This window comes from Myodes glareolus, chromosome 3 (assembly GCF_982192425.1).
Source record: "Myodes glareolus chromosome 3, mMyoGla1.1, whole genome shotgun sequence".
NCBI classification, from domain to species: domain Eukaryota; kingdom Metazoa; phylum Chordata; class Mammalia; order Rodentia; family Cricetidae; genus Myodes; species Myodes glareolus.
This window is the reverse complement of record NC_142028.1, coordinates 91876892-91901493: the sequence shown is the minus strand read 5'-3', so window position 1 is coordinate 91901493 and position 24602 is coordinate 91876892. Positions and strand designations below refer to the sequence as shown.

Here is a 24602-nt window from a genome sequence, read left to right as displayed (position 1 = left end):
CAGTGACCCACTTTCTCAAGTCCCTGCCTCTGAAAGGTTCCACAGCCTTCCAAAACAGCTCCGCCAGCTGTGGACCAAGTGCTCAAACATGACGTATATGTGCCATTTTATATTCAGACCAGTTTTTCTCATGAAGTATCCCTGACTGGCCTGGAACTCACTGTGTAGACCAGACTGGCCTTGAATTTATAGCCATCATCTTGCCTCTGCCTTCCCAGTGTTGGGATTAAAGGTCTGCACCATCACTGCTAGCAAATAAAAACGTAAAAAACAAAAAGCACCCTCAGCCATAGACGCCTGTGCTGATAAGAGCGGAGTGGTGCTGCGGTGGCCCTGCTTTCCGTGTGTCTGCTCTGCCAGGCTCTGTACTGGCATTTGCTCCAGTGTTCTCTGAGTAGACGGCGGCTCTTGACTGAGGGAAAGTAAGGACCTTCCCATCATGTGCTCACTTGGTGGTGAGCAGTACTGGGCTCAGGCCTCATCTCTGACTTTGATTGTTCTTGTGTTCTTTCCCTAGCTTTCATTGCCCTTGTGATATAGGGCATTTTTATAAGGAAATAAAATAAAAAATAACCTTGTATGCCAAAAGTTCGTTTTTACCCTCTTTTTGCTTTCTATTCTAGGTGCTGGAAGACCCCCAATGTTTGGTGATTATGAAGCTCAGAGACACTGGCAAGAAATTACCTTTAATTTGCCAGTAAAAGAGTGGTATGGATAATTTTGGTTTGTTTTAGTGTTTATCATAGTTAATATAGATTATATGAAGGTATTTAAAAGAAAAACACCACTTTTCCATCTATTGCACATGGCGCTTTGTACATGTTGTATTTCCTATGATGTCATCTTTGAAGTTTCACAGTCCTGAAAATCATCCATATGCACGCTCGGTTAGCTAGGACGTGCTGTTAATCTAGAACTTCTGATTTTTAGAAATCTTTACATTTTGTTTATTCTCATCATGTGTGATGACATGGGGTGCACTTGTGCCACAGTGTGCATGGTTGTCAGCGGACATGTAGAGCTTGTTTTCTCCTGCCACGGTTCCAGGGATCAAGCCCAGCGTGTCAGGCCTCTGAACAAGCACTTTAACACACTGAGCCTTCTTGCCAGCCCTGAACTTGAAGCTGTATGCAAGAAGACTGTGTATGTCCGAAACCCCTCTGGATGGATGTAAGCATGGGCGGGCAGTATTTTTGCCCTGTCCCTTACCTATGCCTTTTCCACTAAGCTTACCGTGGTGTCAGCTCTAGGTAAAAACAGAAACGTCGCGGCAGTAGTAACTGGCTGTATGTGTAGGGCTGAAAAGCAGTAAAAAGAAGATTTGAATTTGTTTTCAACTGAAAAGTTTACTTCTGTCGCTTTGGCCTCCTCTGTGTGCTCTGCATCTGGTGTGGGTCCCGACAAAGTGGAGACCCTCGTGACCATCTCTTGAAGGGAGGAGTATTCGTTTGTCCTTTCTTACATGGTCTGTATCAGTGTAGTGTAAAGAGATCACTCTATTGTCAGTAGTACATGGTATGGTTTACATCATAGATATTTGCTGTTATTCCCAACCACTGAAGCAGTGGTAGTCACCCTTAATCTCGCAGACACATCCACCTGGAGCTTTTGCAGTCTCTCAGGAGAGCGCAGGTGCCGTGCAGAGGTCCCAGTCCTCTGCCGGTGATCAGCCCTCGGCTACCTTTATCACTTGCAGAGTGGAAGTAACTGTCTGCATAGTTCCCTGGTCAGCAGTGGTTTTCTTGTTTGTTTGTTTTGTTTTTGTTTTTGGTTTTGAGACAGGGTTTCTCTGTGTAACAGCCCTGTCTATCCTGGAACTGACTTTGTAGACCAGGCTAGCCTCAAACTCACAGAGATCCGCCTGCCTGTCTCCCAAGTGCTGGGACTAAAGACATGTGCCACCAACGCCCGGTGAGCAAGGGTTTATTAAGGCATTTTCACATGTACTATGTTCTTACCACTCTTGCCCACTCCCCTCTCTTCTCTCCCTCACTCTTCCTGGTTCCCTTTCTCCCCAGCCAAGAGCTCCCTTTTCTGCTCTCACGCCTTACATATTCCATAGCCCCTTCTTTGAAAAGGAATTTAAATTTTTTATGTTTCTGTGTGGGCATGTTCATGATTGAGTCTAGAAAATGATGTTGGGTCCCCTGGAGCTGGAGTTACAGGCACTCGTGAGCCTCTCCGTATGGATGCTGGGGACCAAATACTGGTCCTCTCCGAGAGCGATGCATCCCTTAACTGATGAGCCGTATTTCCAGCCCCTCCCCCCTTAGTCCTTCCCCTCTTTTCCACGCCTTGAGATCTTTTCTCCTTTCATGGTCCTCTTTCTGATTTCTTGACCTACACCTTCATATGTGTGTGTCTATGTGAGAGTTAAAATTTAGGACCCACATATGAGAGAAGATAGAGCAGTAGCTCAGAGCTACATCTTGATCTACAGGCAGAAAGAGAACTGGGCCTAGCGTGGGCTTTCGAAACCTAATTGCCCACCACTAGCTAACACACTTCCTCCAGTAAGATCACACCTCCTCCTTCAAGACCATACCTAATCTTCCACTTCCTGATGAAATATATGAGCCTATGGGAGCCATTTTTTTTATTTTTTGTTTTGTTTCTTTTTTTTTCAAGATAGGGTTTCTCTATCACCAGCAGTTCTGGTGGTCCTGAAACTCCCTTTGTAGACCAGGCTGGCCTTGAAGTCACCTGTCTCTGCATCCTGAGTGCTGGGCTTCTATGGGAGTCATTCTTATTCAAACCATCACACTGTGTAGCTGTGTAGCTTGGCCATACAGCTACACAGCCATCTTCTTCCAAGCTTCCTTTTCCTTTTCTTCCCTGCCCCCCTTTAGATAGTCCCACTGTGTAGTCCAGGCTGCCTTGTCCTGAGTAGCTGTGTTTATAGGCAATGTGCCCATGAGCTGGCTCCCTCTGTTAGGAATCACCCTAAGAGTGGGGCGCATAGTCCTTACCGTTACCTTCTTTCCTGATAGTCAGGCTGCATTCACAGCTCACTGTCTCTGCCGCTCCTCTTTTGCTTATCTCTAGTGAATTTCAAGGTTGAAGTAAATTAGTCTTTTCTTTATAAGCTAGAAAACAAATCAACTTGTCTTGATCCAAGTGTAGTCTTGAATGTCTTGGTGACTTCCCATCGCTGTGTCCATCCCGGTAGTTTGGTGGTTGGTGGCCATTAGAGCTACTGCTAAGCACTTAGGCTTTGCCAAGCGGTAACTTGACAGCTTTACATGTTTAACTCAGTGCCTGAACAGCTCCGTGAGGCGAATGCAGCGAAGCCTCGTGCAGTGTGCCCTCTGGTAGTGTGAGTTTGGAAGTAACACAGTTGGTGCCTGTCATCAGTCAGCCCCTCCTAGAGAACTGAACCCTTGTGCACCATTTTTTCTGGCAGATTCAAGCTGTGCAGAGCACCTGCAGCTCACGTGGAGAAGACACAGCTTTTTGGCTTCTAGTGCAAGCCACACACTGGACTCAGGATGTTCCTGTGGATGTTCCTGCTGGAGCATCCAACTGCCACCAGCTGTACTGTACCACAGCACCCCCCACCCACAACATTTAGCTTTCTAGTATGCTTTCAGCATTTTATAATAGCTTACTGTAGCTCTATACATGCCTACGTTTAAAGAAAAGCAAACCAGGGTATGAATAATAGGGTACTTGATGGAGATCCCTTTAAATACATTTGTAATGTATTCTTTGAGATTTTCATACTCCCTACTCCAGCTTCTCCCAGAGACTGCTCTCTCTGTCTTAATTGCTCTAACTCCATGTCTTCCTTTTGTAACCCATTGAATCCAGTTACCGCTGCCAGCGAGTTCATTGGGGTAGGGCCATGCACTGAGCACAGGCACACTACCAGACGTCTGACCCTCCCTTCCCTAGCAGCCATCAACTGCCAGCAGCTCCTCACTTTAGGTGGGCTACATCCTCCCCCTTGATGAGAATCCTGAGTGCTAACGTTAGTCGTTCAGTTAGAGAAGTGAGAGTTTGTGACCTCATGAGCGTTTATATGTGGGTTATGTAGTTTCATCTGTACTCCATAAATTGTTCCTGAGACTGAGAGTAAGTGGATGGAAGACGTTGCTCAGCTCGAAAGTACATAATTAAGAAATATATTTGTATAAACTTAATTTTCATTTTAGAGGCACAGTGGTTTTTTATAATTTCTTCACATCTGTAACTGGAGGAGCTGGACACTTTTATGGACTCTAGACAAGTTTTCCCCATTGGTTCATAGATTCTTTTCTATTGTAGGCCTGGAGTATATATGCTAGCTGAGTTACTTTCAAAGCCTTCATTCAGCCTGCTTACTCCATGTAATCTTTCTCTTTCTATAAGCCCTATCTTCATGTGTTCTTTGAAATTGGCTTTTCATTTTTCAAATTATGCATTAGAAGTGCTGTTTTCTAATTTGTTACAGTATCAGATACAGATCGTCTTTGTTGCATATGTTCTATGTGTAGTTAATTTACTACATCTGCAAAGAATAGAGTAACAATAAGTCCCGGGCAACTGGGGCGTCCCTGTTTGTGTTTGATGTCATAGGTAATTATTAATGTCTTAGTTAAACCATTAAGCTTAATTTTAATTAAGTGGCATGAGATATTAAATTATGTCTTGAGTATTGATAATGGAATGGTGCCTTTTATTTTTCCAGGTATTTTAACAGTAGTGATAACAATTTACAGTACTGGGGACTGGATTACCCACCGCTTACGGCTTATCACAGTCTCTTATGTGCATATGTGTGAGTTCCTATTTTCTAATATAACTGAATATTTATGCCCTTAGACACAGTGTGGTCTGATTTATTTGAGAATGATTGCTTATAGCTTCAATCATTACAAGTTTAGAGAATTACTATCAGAATTTGAACATTTCTGTAATGTTTGTGGTATACAGGCGAGAAAGAAACATTTGTTTGGGGAGTAGAGCTGTTACCAAATAACCTTCTTAACTATAGGATCGGCATGCCTCCTTTAAAAAATATGTGGTAGTTTATAGACAAGGACTTCTGTTTTGGTGGGGACCCTGTTCACTTCTGTAGCACCGTTTCTCTTAGACTTCAAGTATGTCAACAAAAATTTGAGAAATATCTTGACAGTATCTCCTGAGCTCTTATTTCAGCTTTTAACTCTTTCATATTTTATAAAGTAAACTTTTATGAGTTGAAAGTAAGTTCCTAAACTTCATGTTGGTTACTTATACTCCGTAGTGTCCAGATTGAAGGCTAGACTTATCAATAATAATGGCTGAATTGTGTGTAAAATTTATGATTACTATGTTTACTAAAGCGAATTCTTACGGTAACTGAAGAGGTTATAAACAAAGTATGCTTTTTTTTTGTTTCATTTTGGTTTTTGTTTTTTAGTTCTTTTTTTTTTTTTTCCCCAGACAGGGTTTCTCTGTAGCATTGAAGCCTGTCCTGGAACCCACTCTGTAGACCAGGCTGGCCTCGAACTCACAGAGATCCATCTACCTCTTCCTTCCAAGTGCAGAGATTAAAGGTGTGTGCCACCACTGCCTAACCAAAGTAGGTTTTTAATAATGAAATGTTATGTGATATCAGATTGTTTTTTACACCAGAATGGCAAGGGTCAGACATCTTCATATTACTCGGTTTTACTGGAAGATGAGCAAAGCAGATGAGATACTGTTTTATATCCTCAGTGCATTTTACATGATCAGATACAAGGAGTGATGCTTCAGGGTTGACAGCCAACTCTTAGACTTCTGTGTTCTCAGATGTCTTTATTACTAAAACCAAGAGGAATAAAGTGCATGATATTATATATACTTTGATTTACAGGGCAAGGTTTATAAATCCTGACTGGGTTGCTCTGCACACATCACGTGGCTATGAGAGTCAGGCACACAAGCTCTTCATGCGTGCCACAGGTAAGAGAGTGGTTGGTATTGGGTTAAAAATTTGATTTTTAAAAACAATTTGGGTAAATTGATAAAACTACTATTATTCTTTTTTTGTTTGTTTTTGAGACAGTATCTCACTGTGTAGCTCTGGCTGTCCCAGAACTCACAGAGGTCTGCCTGTCTCTGCATCCTGAGTGCTGAGATTAAATGCATGTGCCACCATGCCCAGCTATTGTTCTAATGACTTTAAAATTGTATAACTACAAATTTATATGCATGTGTATATGCTGTAAGCCTAAAGGTATATGTAAGCTTTAAACCAAAAGTAAAGGAGTAATTCTGTGTATTTCACCTTTATTATCTCGCCTGACTCTATGTGCACTCAGGTGAAATGAATGTTCTTACCCATATGTCAAGGTGAGGAAACCTCGGATAGTTAGGAGCTGAAGCTGTACTTGTCTGTGCTGCTGCTTTAGTGCCTAATCCCAGGTTCCCTCAGTTTTCTTAAGACAGTCCTGACAGTGGTGCTTCATACATTGTGTTGTTTGTACATTAAACAACCCACCCAAACACCCTCCTCTCTGTGTGAGTGGTACTGGGCTCATGCTAGTCCAGCCGTGCCACTGAGCAATATCTCTGGCTTGTCATCTGTGTTTATCGAGCATCGCTGTATGCTAATCTAGGTTGAAGTAATAAGCTTCGGTTTCTTTAAAAGCATTATATAACTAAGACTTTAATTTTAACTTGTACCTTTTGTTAGTCAACCTGAGGACTTGGTGTCTGTTGTCTTTACTGTTCTCCTGTTACAGAATATCACCCAGGAGATAACTTGTGTTGGTCTGCCCTCTTCACATCTCTCTCCTCCTCCCAGTGCTTTCCAGTGTTTTCTGACTGTTCATCTGGTAGTTCTCAGCACCCAGACTGATATCTGCATTTCTAAGAGTCACAGCTTTTTAAAGCCCATTCTAGTTTCAGAGAGTGCCAGGCATTAATTTTTTTTCTCGTAGCAGGATAACACAGACTTTTTGAATAGCAGTGCTGTCCTATTCGAGAATTCTCTTCTTTGTTCTAAAATGACAGGACAAGGAATTATACATTGCTGTTTTTCTGTTTTGTCCCTGTTCTGTTGCCCCCCACAGAACATGTTGCCCTTATGTTCACACTGACACACACTCACAGGCCAACGGTGTGTGTTTCTAGTTTCTTCCTTACCCAGGTCTCTCAAGCTCTTTTTTTGTTTCTGTTTTTTGGTTTGTTTGTTTGTTTTTGTTTTATTTTGAGACAGTTTGGAAGTCATTATGTAGCCCCAGGCTTCATCCTCATGCTGCATCCTGCTGATTGATAACTTAATGCTCATGAGACACCGTGCGTGGCTCTCTCTAATTCTTTACATGCATTGACTAGTAAAAGTTTGTGTATTTTTGTATATGGTAGCACTTGATCAGAACAGAGCATTTTGAGTGTACAGGTGTGAGAGAATAGACTGTCTTCCCGTGCTTTGAGTGTGCGTTTGACACTCAAGCCAGAGCCACAAGAGCGGGGCTGTGTCATTGTCTTGTTGATTAAATGTATGAAAAGTCAGGGAAGCATCTTGGGATGCAGCCTTTATAAGTGGAGGGAGTGAAAGGCCTAATTGTTAGGGATTTGCTACAGGAGGAAGGTGGCTCACAGAGAGCCTCACAGACTCTTTGTGTTTGCTTATTTTCAGTTTTAGTTGCTGATCTGCTCATTTACATCCCAGCGGTGCTTTTGTACTGTAACTCCTTGAAAGAGATCTCATCGAAGAGAAAGGTAAGTTTTAAAGGTGCCCGACATTTCATCTCTGAAACGTTTAAGTTATTACTAGCCTACTAAGGATCGACTTTAAGGAAACCCTGTTCTTTGGGAGTAGATAGAATAATGAATATTTTATCTTCTATTGATGAATTTTCATTGAGAAACAATAGTTTCACTTACAGTGATTACTTTAAGTGCTCTCTAGTGATAACAGAATGCACTGAACTCTAGAAGTACTGTGCTTTTGACCCATCATGCTGGGTTTATTGCTAAGCTTGTAAATCAGAATTTTGAGCTGGCTCGCGACAACTAGCGGGCATGTTGGAAAGTTTATGTATCTATCTGTTCACAGGCATTGTCAAGTAGCCTTACTTGGGAATTTTACACTGAATCATTAGGTAGCCAGTCTTTTTATTAAAAGTGCATTTCTGGGTGTGGTCATGCCTTTAATTGCAGCGCTTTGGGAGGCAGAGGCGGGTGCATCTCTTTGAGTTTGAGGACAGACAGAGCTACATAGTATAACTCAAAAAAAAACCAGATAAAGAATTCTTTTCAGTAATTTTTACTTCTTATTAAAGTATTTTCTGTTGCTTTCATGAAAGCTTTTAATAGGTATCTTGTGAAAATGGGATGTTTTGATTAAGGAAGGACAGTACCTCGGGAAGATGGATGCACGTCTCTACTGTAGTGATGACCTCTTTACCCACCATGCTTTTCTTCACAGATCGCCAGTGCACTATGCGTATTGCTGTATCCAGGTCTTATTCTTATCGACTATGGACATTTTCAGTATCCTTTATTAAATTAGAAATGAAATCAGTTATTTACTATGATCTAGGCTTACTGCACGTAGCATTGCCATCTTTTATTTTCATATATGCTAGTATACTTACTTATATGAACTCTTTTCACTTGATATAAAGGGTTGATAAAAGTCAGGTGTAGGGAAATAAAGTATTCAAGTTTTTGAGTTATGTAATTTTTGTGGGGTTATATTTTTTAAAATGATTATGTATTCTTTCCTTATTTCTAATTTTATTAACTTGTGTTCTTTTTTTCTTTCTTTTTTTCTTTTGGGACAGAGTATCTCTGTGTAGCCCTGGCTATCCTGGAATTTGCTGTAGACTAGACTTGTCTAAACTCATAGAGAGCCACCTGCCTTTGCCTCTCTAGTTCTGGTATTAAAGATGTTTGCTATCACATCCAACATTTTTTCCCTTTATTTTTTTTATAATTTATTCTTATTTTGTGTGCATTGGTGCTTTGCCTATGTGCATGTCTGTGTCTGATGCCCTAGAACTGGACTTACAGACAGTTGTGAGCTACTATGTGGGTGCTGGGAATTGAACTCAGGTCCTCTGGAAGCAGTCAGTGCTCCTAACTCTTGATTCATTCCTCTAACTCCATTCCCTTATTTTTAAATAACCCTCACCCTTACTTGGTGGTTTTCTTTGAGAATTAAATGAATTAGTATTTGTAAAACACTTATAGTAATTTGTTGGAGATGCTGTTATTTGTATGGGTATTTATTGCTACTTGTATAATTACTCTTTTTTCATTTATTTATTTTGTGTAATATGTATAGGTATGTACATGTGGAGATCAGGGGGCAGTTTACAGAATTTGAGTCTTTTCTTCCACCATGTGGTTTCTAGGGATTGAACTCAGGTCATCAGGCCTGGCTGCAGACCCCTTTACCTGCTGAGCCATCTCGCTGGTCCTGTTTTTTATTTACCTTGTTGGCTGTAAAAATGTGCAGTGGTTCACTTAGGCACAGATCGGTGTTCTTCCCACTTGTTTTGGACACATTTTTTAAAGGCTGATACTCTAGTTTCTTTGATAACTTTCTTGCTTTTCTCCTTTCTGAGCTTATTAGCCAGCTGTTAGATTTTTATTTTCCTCTTCTGTATGTTTGCTTTTCTGTTTTGCCCTTTATAGACGATTACTCTGTCTTTGCCATTAACACCTCTATTAAATTCCATTTGTTTTGTTAGACACATTTTGAATTTCTAATTAAAATTTTCTTTCTCTTTCTACTCTTTTTCTTTTGATTCTTTATCTGATTGACAGAAGCATACAGTGATTTTGTTGTCATTACTAAGCTGCTGCCAGAGTAGTTTCATTCTGTAGATTTGACATGTTATTATAATAATATTGTGAAGTAGTTTAACAGGAACAAAGCTATGTTGTCTGTATTCATAACCCTTTTGACCCTTTACACCTTGCTGTTTAGCAGCAGACAATATGTTTAATGTTGCTTTGTATAATTTTTTTATCACTTTGATAATTTTCAGTGATATTTAGAAGTAAGCTTTCAGTTTACACGTTATTTTTAAATCACACAAGAAATATGTTTTATCAAATGCAGACTCTGCGTCTCAATTACTGAGCTAATTTTCCTTGACACCGGAACATATATAATTCTGTGAGTCTTGGCTTTGCTTTGTGGGGTGTTCTTGGAGTATCTTGTGACTGGGACCTGCTAGGGTCGTTGGCGTTTTGCTTAGCTCTAAATTATAAACAGATGGAGCTCTACCATTCCCTGCCTTTTTTTTGCTTTTTACTTGGCAAGTGTTATAAAAAGGGCCTCACAGGAAAGGGGTAAGTGTCTTTTAAAACACAGAATTAAACATTTTCAGAGAATTTATTTGCATACTTATCTGGAGGAGGATGGTTTCTTAGAAATTGTTGGCTATATATTAGTGAATGGGAAGGAAACTGTTGCCATATAATGTATCCATGCAGTCTTCCTAACTTCAGGACTGTTGTGATCTGCGTACATTGGAGGCAGTGCGTGGGCTGGCTGGCCAGGCACTGCTGCCTAGTGCTGTCACCTTAGCTCTGTGCGCTTTAGCGCCATCCACTTATTAAAAATATGTCCTGCTTGACATTTTTCTTTATGAGTGCATTCCTTCATGCTTGTAGCGATGGCATCCAAGCTAAATGCTAATTATGATCGTAATGGGTCCTTGGCTGGAGAAATGAGTCTTTTTTTACAGTTGTGAGTGGATTCCCATCTTATTGGTAGTATTGATTGACAGTACTGTTATATTTGCAGTTATTGTACTAAATGATATTCACATCACTTTTCAAGAGTTGTTGGCCTTTCTCTGCCTTACTGCTCATCTCTGATCTCTGTTCTAGGTTTGAGTTGTTGATTAAGATAGCCTGTACTGTTGTGGCTTCCTTCCTTCTGTGTTGGTTGCCCTTCCTTACAGAAAGGGAACACGCCCTGCAGGTTCTAAGAAGACTCTTCCCTATTGATCGTGGATTGTTTGAGGTATGTTTAAAAATGGACCTACCCTCTTCTATTACGGAACCTACATTTTACCCTTGGGGAGCTCATGGAGGAGCTACCAGGGGCTGTAACTTCCGTTCCTCCTCCAGTCAGCCCCGTCAGTTTTTAATCCAGTGTGGCGCCCCCGGCTCAGTTCACATTTTATAGTACCTTATATAAATAGGTAATATTTTTGCCATAATCAGATTCATAATTCAGTTGTACTTTTTTCTTTCTAAGTCAGATTGGTCTTAATGAAAGAACACTGGCTACTGCAGCTCCCAGGGTAACAAGCCCACCACTGTGCTGGTTTACATTCTCTTTTCAGTTTGTCAAATTATTTGTTAAGCTGATAATCCTGATTGCCTCAGGAAGAGCTCATAATTCCTTTTGAAATATATAACCTTCATCCATAGTAATCTTTAATGAGAATCTTTCATTTAATGCTAGTTTAATCACTCTTGTTAAACTTTTATTGCATGAGTAATTTGATCATTTAGATTTAGTAATTAAATTAAACAAACCATTTATTTCTGGAACAAAAAGTCTTTTAATAAACTTAGAGACAACATATTTATAGATAATTTGCTTCTGAATAACATTTCTTTTGAAAAGAATTAGAAAACATTTCTAAGTTTTGAATAGATAATTCCTGTACAATATTTTTCAGTGGATTTACAGGAGGATGGGCTAATCATTTTGAAAGAGATTAAACAATGCTGTCGTGAAGGCAGAGGTGTGTGTGACATTGTCGTAGTACAGACTGGTGCTCTCCCCAGTGTTGCTAGCATCACTCATTAGGGTTAGACCCCTCTGCATGAGCTATGGTCCCCACAGCTCTAAGATGCTGTTGTCCCTATTGTACAGATAGGAAACTGAGGTCAGAAATTCATAGACCGGGCGTGTGGCGGTCATGATTTCAAGTGATAACCTTAACAGCAAAGTAAAGAAAAGCCTGGTTTTCTGTAAAAGCTTCCAGTTGTTGTATCTCCCATTTCAGAGAGTATCCATGATGGTGAGTGTGGAATAGTGTTAGACATAGTCAGGGTGCCGCAGAAGCTCTAGGCCAGTGCTTCTCAGCCTTCCTAATGCTTCCTAGTGACCCTCAGATACAGTTCCTCATGTTGTGGTGACCCCAGCCATAAAATTATTTTTGTTGCTACTTATAAAGTAATTTTGCTACTGTTATGAATTGTAATGTAAATATCTGATATGCAAGATGATCTTATTCAACCCCCGTGGAAGGGCTGTTCGACCCCCAAAGGATGTGGACCCACAGGCTGGGAACCGCTGCACTAGATCTTGTTAGAGGCCATCCCTCCCTTGATGCCATGCTTGCACAGCTGTGAGGTTTACGGCTGTGTAGAGGATGGACCGCACCAGCTGGGGGGCTGAAATAGCAAATTTCGTCTTGAGTGAGCCTAGTGCAATTGCTAACGTTTTAAAGCTTCTTGATTTATTAGCAATTAGTCTTGTCATTGCTAGGATCTATTAGATTATGTGACATAAAGTTACATTTGTAATAAAATGGTGCAAATGTCATTAATATTTATTTTACAAGTTTGGGGAGATTTAGCTTATTATACTGCTTTTTGAAAAATATCAAGTAGTTTACTGGAATGTGGAGTGTAGTGGAGTAACGCTCTGCATAGTCTGCACTTCAGAACAGAGACCGTGGGTGTGTAAGAGTTTAATCTTCTTTGTTATAAATGTGAATGAAAGTTTCATGTCTTGAAAGTTTATTACCTGGAAGTTATAGGCTGTACTTCATGGGATTTAATATTTCTTTCAACTCTACCAAAATGTAAGACTAACAAATCTTTTTTTAAGGATAAAGTAGCCAATATTTGGTGCAGCATTAACGTTTTTCTGAAGATTAAGAACATTTTGCCTCGTCACATCCAACTTGCAATCAGGTAACTGACATATATAGGGTTTTATAAACTACCCTTCAAAAATATTACAGTAAACAGGGTAATGGTGGCACATGTCTTAAATCCCAGCACTCAGGAGGCAGAGGCAGGTGGATCTCTGTGATCTCGAGGCCAAGTTGGTCTACAAAATGAGTTCCAGGACAGTCAGGGTTACACAGAGAAACAAACCCTATCTCTAAAAAACTAACGCAATTACAGTAGTATGCTATTTATCTGAGCTGGTCATTAGTGACTCCCCACTTAATATAATAAATTCTGTCATCGTAACCCTCCCACCCCCATTTTTTTTCTGTTTGTTTTTTTGAAACTGGGTTTTTCTGTGTAGTCTTGTCTGTTCTTGGAACTTGCTCTGAAGACCAGGCTGACCTCAACTCAGTGATCTTCCTGTCTCTGCCTCCCCAGGCTGGGATTCAAGGCGAGTGCTACCATTGCCTAGCTTTCTCCTCCTCCTAATCTTTATCTTTCTCCCTCTTCTCCTTCCCAGTTTATGTGAACATTTTTCCTATTTTTCCTTTAAATAGAACATAGACTAAGTAGGATTTAACGTTGTCGTGAAGAGTCATGGTGTCACAGCTGCGCAGCTAGCGTCAGTCAGGAGGTAGAGCAAGTTAGAGACGCTTCTGTGTGTGAGGTCCCTCAAGAATTGGGTACTGTGCTTGTGGAGTCTGGCTAAGCACACCACAAGTCCGAATGGCAGACATCAGAAATGTCTTGGGAAGGAAGTGGAGCCCCTGCTGGCTATTAAGAGGCCTAAGCTGTTTTAGGGGGCTCCCAGCTGAGTGCCAGACTCTGGGACAGACTCCCCTTTGCTTGGCTTGTTAGCAGGTGGGTTTTGCCTTTCTGGTAGTCCCTGTCTCTCAGTATAGATGCACCCTCACAGGAAATATACAGAAGGGGAGTCGGGAACTTCAGTTCAACCTTGAGAGCTCACAGCACCACCAAAAGTGACCAAGTCAGTGGGTTCTGTGCTGAGACATAGATTGTGCTCGGGCTCCAGGAGCTGGCTGTCCCAGTACTGTCACAGGCTGTCTGGCTCTGGTCTTCCCTGCTCCCCAGCCATCACTAAGAGAGCTACACAGCTCACTTCCTTATAATTTATTCATTCTGAACTTGAAAACCTAAAGATTGTCAACTTTTGTGGAGTGAGGACTCTTCCGAGAGTAAAGTTTATGAATATTTGTGTTGAAAAGACAGTGCTGTCTCCTTAGGCCTGGTAGTGTTTTCTTATTTTCTAATGTGTATTAACTGACCTGCAACTGTATATCTTTATACATGATATTAAATGCTAACTGACATATATAATACTTAGTATTGTTTGATTTTGCATTAGAATCTTGTACAAAAGTGTATGCATACATCAATGTGTATGTTTTATTTAGATTCTATCTTAAAATTTGATAAATAATAAAGTTTAATCTGGGACCAGATTATATTGATGAATGATATGATCCTTATATTTTAAAAAGTAATTATTTTAGCTAAATTTCTATCACAGAAAACTCGTTCTGTTGTTTTTTAGCTTTTGCCTTACATTTTTGAGCTTGCTTCCTGCATGTATAAAGTTGACCCTTCAGCCCTCTTCCAAGGGATTCAGATTTACTCTGGTAAGTTTCTTATTTTTCTTAAGATGTTTAGTTCTTGCTGCAACTGGCATTTTAGAAACATCAGTAATTATTTTCTGGTTTGGGGTAAGATTGACTGGGCAGCAAAATAAAACACTTGATTATTTGATAGACACCGAACACCATCCTTGTGCAAGTGCTGGGCTAAGCATTAGGCTGAGCAGTCAGAATCTTTAGTTTACTCAGAAACTGTTTGTTTCCCATTTGTTTGATTGACTAATGAGGGAATACAGAGGTGGTGACAATGTACGCATAGCTGTACTGGCTGGTTTTGTGTGCCAATTCGTCACAAGTTAGTGTCATCAGAGGAGGGAGCTTCAGTTACAGAAATGCCTTGATGAGATCAAGCTGTAAGGCATTTTCTCAATTAGTGATCAGTGGGGAAGGGCTCAACCTATGGTGGTGGGTGGGGCCATCCCTGAGCTTCTAGTCCCTGGGTCTGTGGGAAGCAAGCCAATAAGCAGCTCCCCTCCATGGTCCTCTATCAGCTCCTGCCTCTAGGATTCTGCCCTGTTTGAGTTTTTGTCCTGACTTCCTTCAGTGAGGAACAGCAATGCTGAAGTATAAGCCTAATAAACCCTTTGCTCCCCAACTTGCTTCTTGGTCATGGTGTTTCGTTTCAGAAACACCATGTAGAAACCCTGACGACTGTTGAGCAGCTGGTGTTACGTTCTGTCAGGTACAGATCAAGTCTGTGATGTTTTGAGGAAGGGAGAGATCTTGGAGGAAGATTTTAGACTATTGCTGAGCAAGTGGGATTTCGGCCAGCTTTGGAAAGCTAGACAAGGCTTGGAACTTGTGGACAGCAGGAAAGAAACTCCGGGCAGAAGAGAGCTTGAGCTAAAGCCACCTGGGAGTGGTTGTTAAAATGCTTGTTTGTGTGTCCTATGTTTAAGGGCAGGTGAGGAAAAGGTAAAAATAGGGCAGATTTCAGAAGATGTCAGATGTCTGGTTGAGAGGACTGTGTGTGAGAGGTGCACAAGTAGGTTTGGGAAGAGGAGAGAACAGGGACTCTTGGTTTGCTCAAAGGATGACGGGGTGAGTAAAGAGGATGAAGGACCCAATAACCGATGAATTAGGAAAGACAGGTTTCCCAAGAGCCCAGGTTTTATTGCAAGTGCACTAGGAAGCCCCGTGGGCATTTGAAATGGGCATTATGTGATGGGCACAACTGTGCAAGTTACTGTGAGAGGCAGCCGTGCTTCCAGGTGACACGTCGGTTGCCTGCCAGCATCGGCAGAGCAGTGCAGCCAAGTGGAGGCTGAGTGTGTGGGAAGCATCAGCACATTGACAGAGGGGAGGTGTGGGGTGTATAAGACAGGAGTTGTGCATGAGCAGCTAGATCCACACACACAAATCTGAAAAACTTACTTAAAACCCCAACTAGCAGGTGGCTTCACAAAACAGTTAACATGTTTCATTGGGGTACACTTTTTAAAATCTGCAATAAAGTTGTTTCATTTTCAGGTTTAGATTTTGACCTTGTCTTTCATACTTAACAAATTTATATTTACTTTACTTGTGTGTGTTTGTGCACTTCTGTACAAATGCCATGGCGTGCATGTGTAAAACAAGGACAGCTTAAGGGAGTTGGTTCTCTTTTTCCTCTAAGTGGGTTCTACCCACTGAGCCATCTTGCTGGCCCTATAATTTTTAAGTAGTTTGCCAGGCTCCAGAGGGTAATAGGGGTTTAATTGTTATATTATCTCCTGTACATGGTAGTTTTGCTTTTATTATTTATCATTACTTTTAAATTTTATCTGTCTGTCTGTCTATTTGAGGCAGAGTTTCTCTGTGCAGCTTTGGAGCTTAGCTTGTCCTGGAACTCGTTCTGTGGACTCAAACTCACAGAGATCTGCCTGCCTCTGCTTCCTGAGTGCTGGGATTAAAGGCGTGTGCCAGTAAGCCCAGCTGGTAGTTTTGTTTATTAGTGGCTGAGTTTTACAACCATTTTAGATACTTCTATATAGCCTTTTAATAGTTTCTTTAAAAAAACATTTATTTTTTTTGGGGGGGGTGGGAGGCTTTACTTGTGCTACAGCACGTCAAAGGACAACTTGTGGGAGTCAGTTCTCCATCCGCCGTGTGGGTCCTGGGGGTTGAACTCGGGTCATCAGGCTCTGTGACCAGCACCTTATTCCTACTGCACCATCTCACCAGCCCGATTATTATTAGCTTTTAAAATTTGCATGCTTAAAATTGGTTAAATATTCATATTCTGTGTTTGATTTTTATCTGTATGTAGTAACTATAATATTCAAACTTTGAATGTTTTTAGATTTAAAATTATATCAATACAATTTTCAAGTTTTTAAATCATGTTTTACCATCTTCTTTTTTCTTAAAGGTTAGCTGTGCACTATCATTCTTTCTGTTTTCTTTCCAAGTGCATGAAAAGTCCATTCTTTTGGTGTCATTGTAAGTATAAATCTTTTAAGTATGTGTTCTTTATAATATTTATTATATATAAATAAGCTTATAAAATGTTAATTTTGATAGAAAATAAGACAACAGATATTTCTACATATAATTATTTAGTCATTCTCAGAAAGATAATTATTTTTACTTTTTAAAATATATTTTAAACCAAAACAGTTGATAAAATTTTTATTGACATATTCTCATGTCTTCTGTTCTTCTTATTTCTCTATACTATTTAAACACAATCCTCGAAGCTGCTTTCCTTTTTCTTCTCTTTCCTTTTGTATTTTATTCACTTCCATATCTGTTGGATAGCCTTGTTCTCTAGGTCTTTCATAGGTTGTTTTTTTGTTTTGTTTTTTGACCCTTCCCCATGCACATATCACAGCTTATAGATGAAGGTTTCAGACCCTCTTGGCAATCCTTAAACAGATTACTTTGTTTAAGAGCATTGAAATTTTTCTCTCTGGGTGACAATTGGGCTATGTTATCCTAATACTAAAGTAGTATAGGTTAGAATAATGTGGACTACTTGAATCCTTCCCAGGTCAGTCCCAACTGTCTGCTGCCTTATGCCCCACCCAGTGCTCCCAGTGGGCTTGTGAAGATACCAGTACAGAATGGCAGGGAGAGGAGGGACATGGTAGTTCTCGTAGGTGGAGCTCTGGACTGGAAGCGGTTTTGCTGCCTTTGTGGAAGACACCTTGGCATATAGCTGCAGCACAGGTCATTGCAGATGGGAGGACATGCCAGCCTCTGAAACCCACACCTGGGTGAGGGCTTAACTCTTCAGAGGGCACAGTAGGCTAGGTTATGTAGAACCTTGTAAGGGCGACTAGAAACTTTGGCTTTTATTGTGAGGGAATGGCAAGCCTGGCGTGGTTTCTGCAGATGAAGAGGAGAGTGAGGCCCTGAGGATGGGGGGCTGTGCTACTGATACACCTTGAGGTTAAGGGCCAAGTCGTGTTCCATTTCTATTATTTCAGAGCGGTGCGTATGTGTGACACAGTTTCATTTGATTTGGTAATTCTATATGGAAAGAGTAAATGGGAAAGAAGACTCAGAAAACCTTACATATTGAATACTTACTATGCTTCTGCTGATAAACCCCTTCTGATTCAGCACATTGGAGCACGGGGATGGAAAGTTCGCTGGTGTGATCCCTTAATAGGAAACAGTGGCTTTTCAATGCCAAGTTTAAATCTTATATGCCAGCTGACATGCATTAAAAACATCCCTTTAAGAAAGGAGGCATAGGGGCTGGAGAGATGGCTCAGCAGTTAAGAGCATTGCCTGCTCTTCCAAAGGTCCTGAGTTCAATTCCCAGCAACCACATGGTGGCTCACAACCATCTGTAATGAGGTCTGGTGCCCTCTTCTGGCCTGCAGCCATACACACAGACAGAATATTGTATACGTAATAAATAAATAAATTTAAAAAAACTCTACTCCTGTGAAACTGACTTAAAAAAAAAGAAAGGAGACATATTAGTTATTTTTCTGTTGCAGTCATAAAACACCATGGCCAAGGCAACTTATAGAAGGGGGGGTTTATTTGGGTTTATGGTTCCAGAGGTTTTTGAGTTTATGGTTTTATGATTCTAGAGGTTTTTGGGCTTATTTATTTGGGTTTATGGTTCTGTTACCATCATGATGGGGAAGCATGGCAGAAGGCAGGTGGCTGGAGCAGCAAGCTGAGAACTCGCATCTTAACCGTTAGCATGACGCAGGGAGGTCAAACTTGAATGGCACTTTTAAACCTCAGAGCCCTCTTCCAGTGACATACTTCCTCCAGCAAGGCAGCACCCCTAACTCTACCCAAGAAGCACAGCAAAGTAGGAACCAAATATTCAAGCATCTGAACCAATGAGGGACGTTTCTCATTCAGAATACCACGTGAGGAGAATGTCAAGTCTTTAGAAACTTTTTAAACACACAGGGAGAGAGATTAGTAGTAATGACAACAGTAATTCACAGTTGTCTCTCTTAGAAAAGCTTATTTTATATTGCTAAAAACAAGTACAAGGTAATACTTGTAGAGAAATTAATCCTTGGCCTAAGTCACACAGTGGGTGGCAGCCATGGGACTAGGATGCTAGGCCTGCTTCTCAATGAGCGTGGATGCAGCCGAGTTCAGGAAATGTCAGTCAAGGGCTGTGTAGCTCACCCTACACACCAGATAAGAGGAGGCTGCACTTAGCAGCTTCGTGTTTCCAGTCCCTGTGTCCTTGTCCTTTCTATGTTACCTCTAACTATTTAGTTTTCATCTTTTTTGAATATAATAGTTTTAACCCATCCTTTTATAATTCAGCTGTGGTGTCCTTTCTTCATTGATGTGGCAGTCCTGTTTTTCATGGCTGGTTTGTAACCAGCTGAGTAGCCTGTAACATGGAAGAAGCTTTAGAACAGTTGTCTTGACATTGATTCACTTTGTGTGTGAAAAATGAATGCAGCACAAATGCTTCTTTCTCTGGTCATTTCCTTAAGGGACTGCTCATGTGGCACACAGCAGCGTTTGATAATGACCTAATCAAGTGGCTGTTGTCTAGTTTTGAGAAGTTGACATTTTCTTGAGTAGTCACCTGGAGAACTTTTCTTTTAAATTAACCTTAAAAATCAGACATGTAGAGTATATTTAGATTTTTACAGGTGAGAGGTAAAATTATAGTCTGTAATATTAAAATATTTTTTTCTTGTCATTTTAGGCCAGTTTGCTTAGTTTTAAATGAAATTCCTTTCATGTCAACTTGGTTTTTACTGGTGTCAACATTTAGGTGAGTCAAACCAATTTCCATATGATAGTCTAGTATGATTCTTAGATTCACTGAAAATTTTACCAGGTAATTATAGTTTAACTTGATGCTTTTGGTTTTCCCTATTTTCCTTTACAGCATGCTGCCTCTTCTGTTAAAGGATGACCTCCTGATGCCCTCAGTTGTGACAACGATGGCGTTTTTAGTAGCTTGTGCCACTTTCTTTCCCATGTGTGAAAGCACTTCCGAAGAACAGCTGCAGTTGAAGTCCTTCGCTGTCTGTGTCAGGAGGCGTTTTCCGGGCTTTACATTTCTCCCCAGAATTATACAGTGTTTGGTAAGTTAGGCAGCTTTATTCTTAACATTTATTTTGTGTATATGTGTTCTCACGCCCACGTAGAGGTCAGAGGGTAACTTTGGGACTTGGCTGTTTCCTTCCACCATGTGGACTCAGGGAGTAATTTAAAAGCTTTTTCCAAATTTTCAGCTCTTAAAACATACATATGAGTAATAGTATACAGTATGGAGCAGGTTGTATTTAGAGATGTATATGTATATACAAATGCATAGCTGAGCCATCTTACTGGCGCTGTTCAGTTTTGAAGAATTATAGTTTCTAGCATGTTGCTGTGTCTTTCAAGTTACTGAGTTTTTGTTGTTGAGACAAGGTCACATTCATTATGTAGACCAGGCTAATCTGAATCTCACTGTTCTGTAGACCATGCTGGCCTCCAACTCACAGAGATCCACCTGCCTCTGCCTCCCAAGTGCTGGGATTAAAGGCTTGCACCACCACCGCCGCCCTACTTTGAATTGATTTTTATACAGGGTGAGATGTAGATATAATTTCATTTTTCTACACAGGCATATTCAGGTCTTCAACACCATTTTTTGAAGAGGCTTTTCTCAGTGTTGGCTTTTGACACCTTTGCCAAAGATGAGTTATCTCTCTATAGATATTGGGTTTATTTTTGGGTCCTCTTTCTTGTACTTCCTTATTTTTGTACATTTATATGAAATTTTGGATTTTTTTCTCCTAGTTCTTTGAAGAATTCCATTGAAATTTCAAAGGAGAGTGCTGGATATATAGGTTGCTTTAAATAATATAACTACTTTTACAATATTATTTTTTGATGAGCAGTTTGTTTTGTTTTGAGACAAGATCTCACATAGCCTAAGATGGCCTTGAACTCACTGTGTATATGAAGCTGAATTCCTCCTACCTCTATCCCCTGAGTGTTGGAATTACAGGCTCATGTCACTATGCCTGGTATTTAGATTGCATTCTTTTTTGATCATGTTTTTCCCTCCTCCCACAATTCCTCCCAGATTCTCCCAACCTCCCTACCCACCTAACTTTGTTTTCTCATTTTATATATATATATATGATATTTTATTTTATTTTTGTTTGCTTTTTTAATTTTTTCCATTAAAAAATTTACACTTCTTCCCTTCTTCCCATTCCCCTTCCGCTCCCCCACTCCCCCTCCTTTTTCCCCCTCCCTCCTTAAGGCAGGGAACCCTGCCCTGTGGGAAGTCTAAGGCCCTCCCACCCTCCATCCAGGCCTAGGAAGCTGTGCATTCAAATAGACTAGGGTTCCAAAAAGCCAGTACATGCAGTAAAAATAAGTCCCAGTGCCTTTATCAATGGCTTCTCAGTCAGCCCCCATTGTCACCCACAATCAGAGAGTATAGTTTGATCACATGCTCATTCCATCCCAGTCCAGCTGAGTTTGGTGAGCTCCCATTAGAACAGGCACACCCCTCGCAGTCTTGACTTCCTTGCTCATGTTCTCCCTCCTTCTGCCCTTCAACTGGACCTTGGGAGCTCAGTTCGTTGCTCTGATGAGGGTCTCTGTCTCTATCTCCATCCATTGCCGGGCAAAGATTCTATGGTGATATTCGAGATAATCATCAGGGTGATAGTGGGGCAAGACCAGTTCAGGCACCCTCTGCTCTGCTGCCCAAGGACCTAGCTGGGGACATCCCCGTGGACACCTGGGATCCCCTCTAGAGCCAAGACTCTTGCTAACCCTAAAATGGCTCCCTTAATGTAGATATCTTCTTCCCTACACCTAAATCTGCCCTTCCTCCATCTCCACCCTCCCATTTCCCCAAGCTCTCCCTAGTCTTTCACTTCTCCCTTCCCTCTCCCCCTCATCCCTACCCCAAACCCCACTCCCACCCCCATGCTCCCAACTTTTGCCCAGCAATCTTGTTTGCTTCCAGTATCGAGGAGGATCTATATATGTTTTTCTTGGGGTTCACCTTGTTATTTGGCTTCTCTAGGCCTGCAAACTATAGGCTTAATGTCCTTTGTTTATGGCTAGAGTCCACTAATGAGTGAGTACATACTATATTTATCTTTTTGGGTCTGGGTTACCTCACTCAGGAAATGCTTTCTATTTCCATCCATTTGCATGCAAAATTCAAGATGTCATTGTTTTTAACTGCTGAGTAGTACTCTAATGTGTATATATTCCACACTTTCTTTATCCATTCTTCCATTGAGGGGCATCTAGGTTGTTTTCAAGTTCTGGCTATTACAAATAATGCTGCTATTATCATAGTTGAACAAATACTTTTGCAGTATGATTGGGCATCTCTTGGGTATAGTCCCAAGAGTGGTATTGCTGGATCCTGAGGTAGGCTGATTCCCAATTTCCTGAGAAACCACCACACTGATTTCCAATGTGGTTGCACAAGTTTTCATTCCCACCAGCAATGGATGAGTGTCCCCTTACTCCACATCCTCTCCAGCATAGACTGTCATTGGTGTTTTTGATTTTAGCCATTCTGACAGGTGTAAGATGGAATCTCAAAGTTGTTTTGATTTGCATTTCCCTGATCACTAAGGAGGTTGAACATGACCTTAAGTATCTTTTGGCCATTTGAACTTCTTCTGTTGAGAATTCTCTGTTTAGATCAGTACCTCATTTTTTTAATTGGGTTATTCAGAATTTTAATATCTAGTTTCTTGAGTTCTTTATATAGTTTGGAGATCAGACCTTTGTCTGATATGGGGTTAGTGAAGATCTTCTCCCATTCAGTAAGTTGCCTTTTTTTGTCTTAATGACAGTGTCCTTTGCTATACAGAAGCTTCTCAGTTTCAGGAGGTTCCATTTATTCATTGTTGCTCTTATTGACTGTGCTACTGGGGTTTTATGTAGGAATTGATCTCCTGTTCCCATGTGTTGCAGTCTACTTCCCACTTTCTCTTCTATCAGGTTCAGTGTGGTCGGATTTATATTGAGGTCTTTAATTCATTTGGACTTGAGTTTTGTGCATGGTGATAGATATGGATCTATTTTCATTCTTCTACAGGTTGACATCCAGTTATGCCAGCACCATTTGTTGAAGATACTTTCTTTCTTCCATTTTATACTTTTAGCTCCTTTGTTGAAAATCAGGTGTTCATAGGTTTGTGGGTTAACATCCAGGTCTTCGATTCAATTCCATTGGTTGATGTCTCTGATTTTATGCCAATACAAAGCTGTTATCAGTACTGTAGCTCTGTAATAGAGTTTGAAGTCAGGGATGGTAATACCTCCGGAAGTATTTTATTGTATACTTACAATAAAGTATTGTTTTGGCTATCCTGGGTTTTTTGTTTTTCCATATAAAGTTGATTATTGTTCTCTCAAGGTCTGTGAAGAATTTTGTTGGGATTTTGATGGAGATTGCATTGAATCTATAGATTGATTTTGGTAGAATTGCCATTTTACTAGGTTGATCCTACCCATCCAAGAGCATAGGAGATTCTTCCATTTTCTGGTATCCTCTTCAGTTTCTCTCTTCAAAGACTTAAAGTTCTTGTCAAATAGATCTTTCACTTCCTTAGTTAGAGTTACCCCCAAGAGTTACCCCCAAGATACTTTATGCTATTTGTGGCTATCGTGAAAGGTGATGTTTCTCTGATTTCCCTCTCTGCTTCTTTGTTCTTTTTGTATAGGAGGGCAACTGATTTTTTTGGAATTGATCTTGTATCCTGCCACATTACTAAAGGTGTTTATCAGCTGTAGTTCTTTGGTAGAGTTTTTGGGGTCGCTTATGTACACTATCATATCGTCTGCAAATAACAAAAGTTTAACTTCATCCTTTCCAATTCAAATCCCCTTGATCTCCTTATGTTGTCTTATTGCTGTTGCTAGAACTTCAAGCACTATGTTGAAGAGATATGGTGAGTGGACAGCCTTGTCTTGTTCCTGAATTTAGAGGAATGGCTATACGTTTCTCTCCATTTAATTTGATATTAGCTGTTGGCTTGCTGCATATTGCTTTTATTATATTTAGGTATGAATCTTGTATCCTTAACCTCTCCAAGACCTTTATCATAAAGGGGTGTTGAATTTTGTCAAATGCTTTTTCAGCATCTAATGAAATGATCATATGTTTTTTTTTTCTTTCAGTTTATTTATATGATGAATTACATTGATAGACTTTCGTATGTTGAACCAGCCCTGCATCTCTGGGATGAAGCCTACTTGATCGTAATGGATAATTTTTTTTGATGTGTTCTTAGATTCGGTTTGCCAGTATTTTATTGAGAATTTTTGCATTGATATTCATAAGCGAGATTGGTCTGTAATTCTCTTTCTTGGTTGAGTCTTTTTGTGGTTTTGGTATCAGGGTAACTGTAGCTTCATAAAAAGAGTTTGGCAATGACTCTTCTGTTTCTATTGTGTGAAACACATGAAGGAGTATAGGTATCAGGTCTTCTTGGAAGTTCTGATAAAATTCTGCATTAAATCTATCTGTTCCTGGGCTTTTTTTGGTTGGGAGGTTATTTATGACAGCTTCTATTTCCTCACGACTTACAGGTCTATTTAAATTGTTCCACCTGGTCTTGATTTAATTTTGGTATATGGTATTTATCTAAAAACAAGTCTGTTCCTTTTACATTTTCCAACTTTGTGGCATGTAGGCTTTTGTAGTAA

At 40.4% G+C, this 24602-nt stretch overlaps 1 protein-coding gene across 2 annotated transcripts in view; it reads left to right on the top strand.

Annotated features, from left to right (window-relative positions):
* Window positions 1-24602, top strand: part of Alg6 (ALG6 alpha-1,3-glucosyltransferase) — a 48734-nt gene that overhangs the window by 15912 nt on the left and 8220 nt on the right. For both annotated transcript variants that reach the window (XM_048453146.3, XM_048453147.3), the window contains exons 3-14: window positions 624-708; window positions 4670-4759; window positions 5822-5910; window positions 7592-7674; window positions 8384-8448; window positions 10075-10260; window positions 10804-10939; window positions 12767-12852; window positions 14390-14474; window positions 16840-16910; window positions 19618-19686; window positions 19804-20002. In XM_048453146.3, coding sequence (XP_048309103.3) covers window positions 624-708; window positions 4670-4759; window positions 5822-5910; window positions 7592-7674; window positions 8384-8448; window positions 10075-10260; window positions 10804-10939; window positions 12767-12852; window positions 14390-14474; window positions 16840-16910; window positions 19618-19686; window positions 19804-20002 — 1244 coding nt within the window. The remainder of the gene's footprint in view (window positions 1-623; window positions 709-4669; window positions 4760-5821; window positions 5911-7591; window positions 7675-8383; window positions 8449-10074; window positions 10261-10803; window positions 10940-12766; window positions 12853-14389; window positions 14475-16839; window positions 16911-19617; window positions 19687-19803; window positions 20003-24602) is intronic.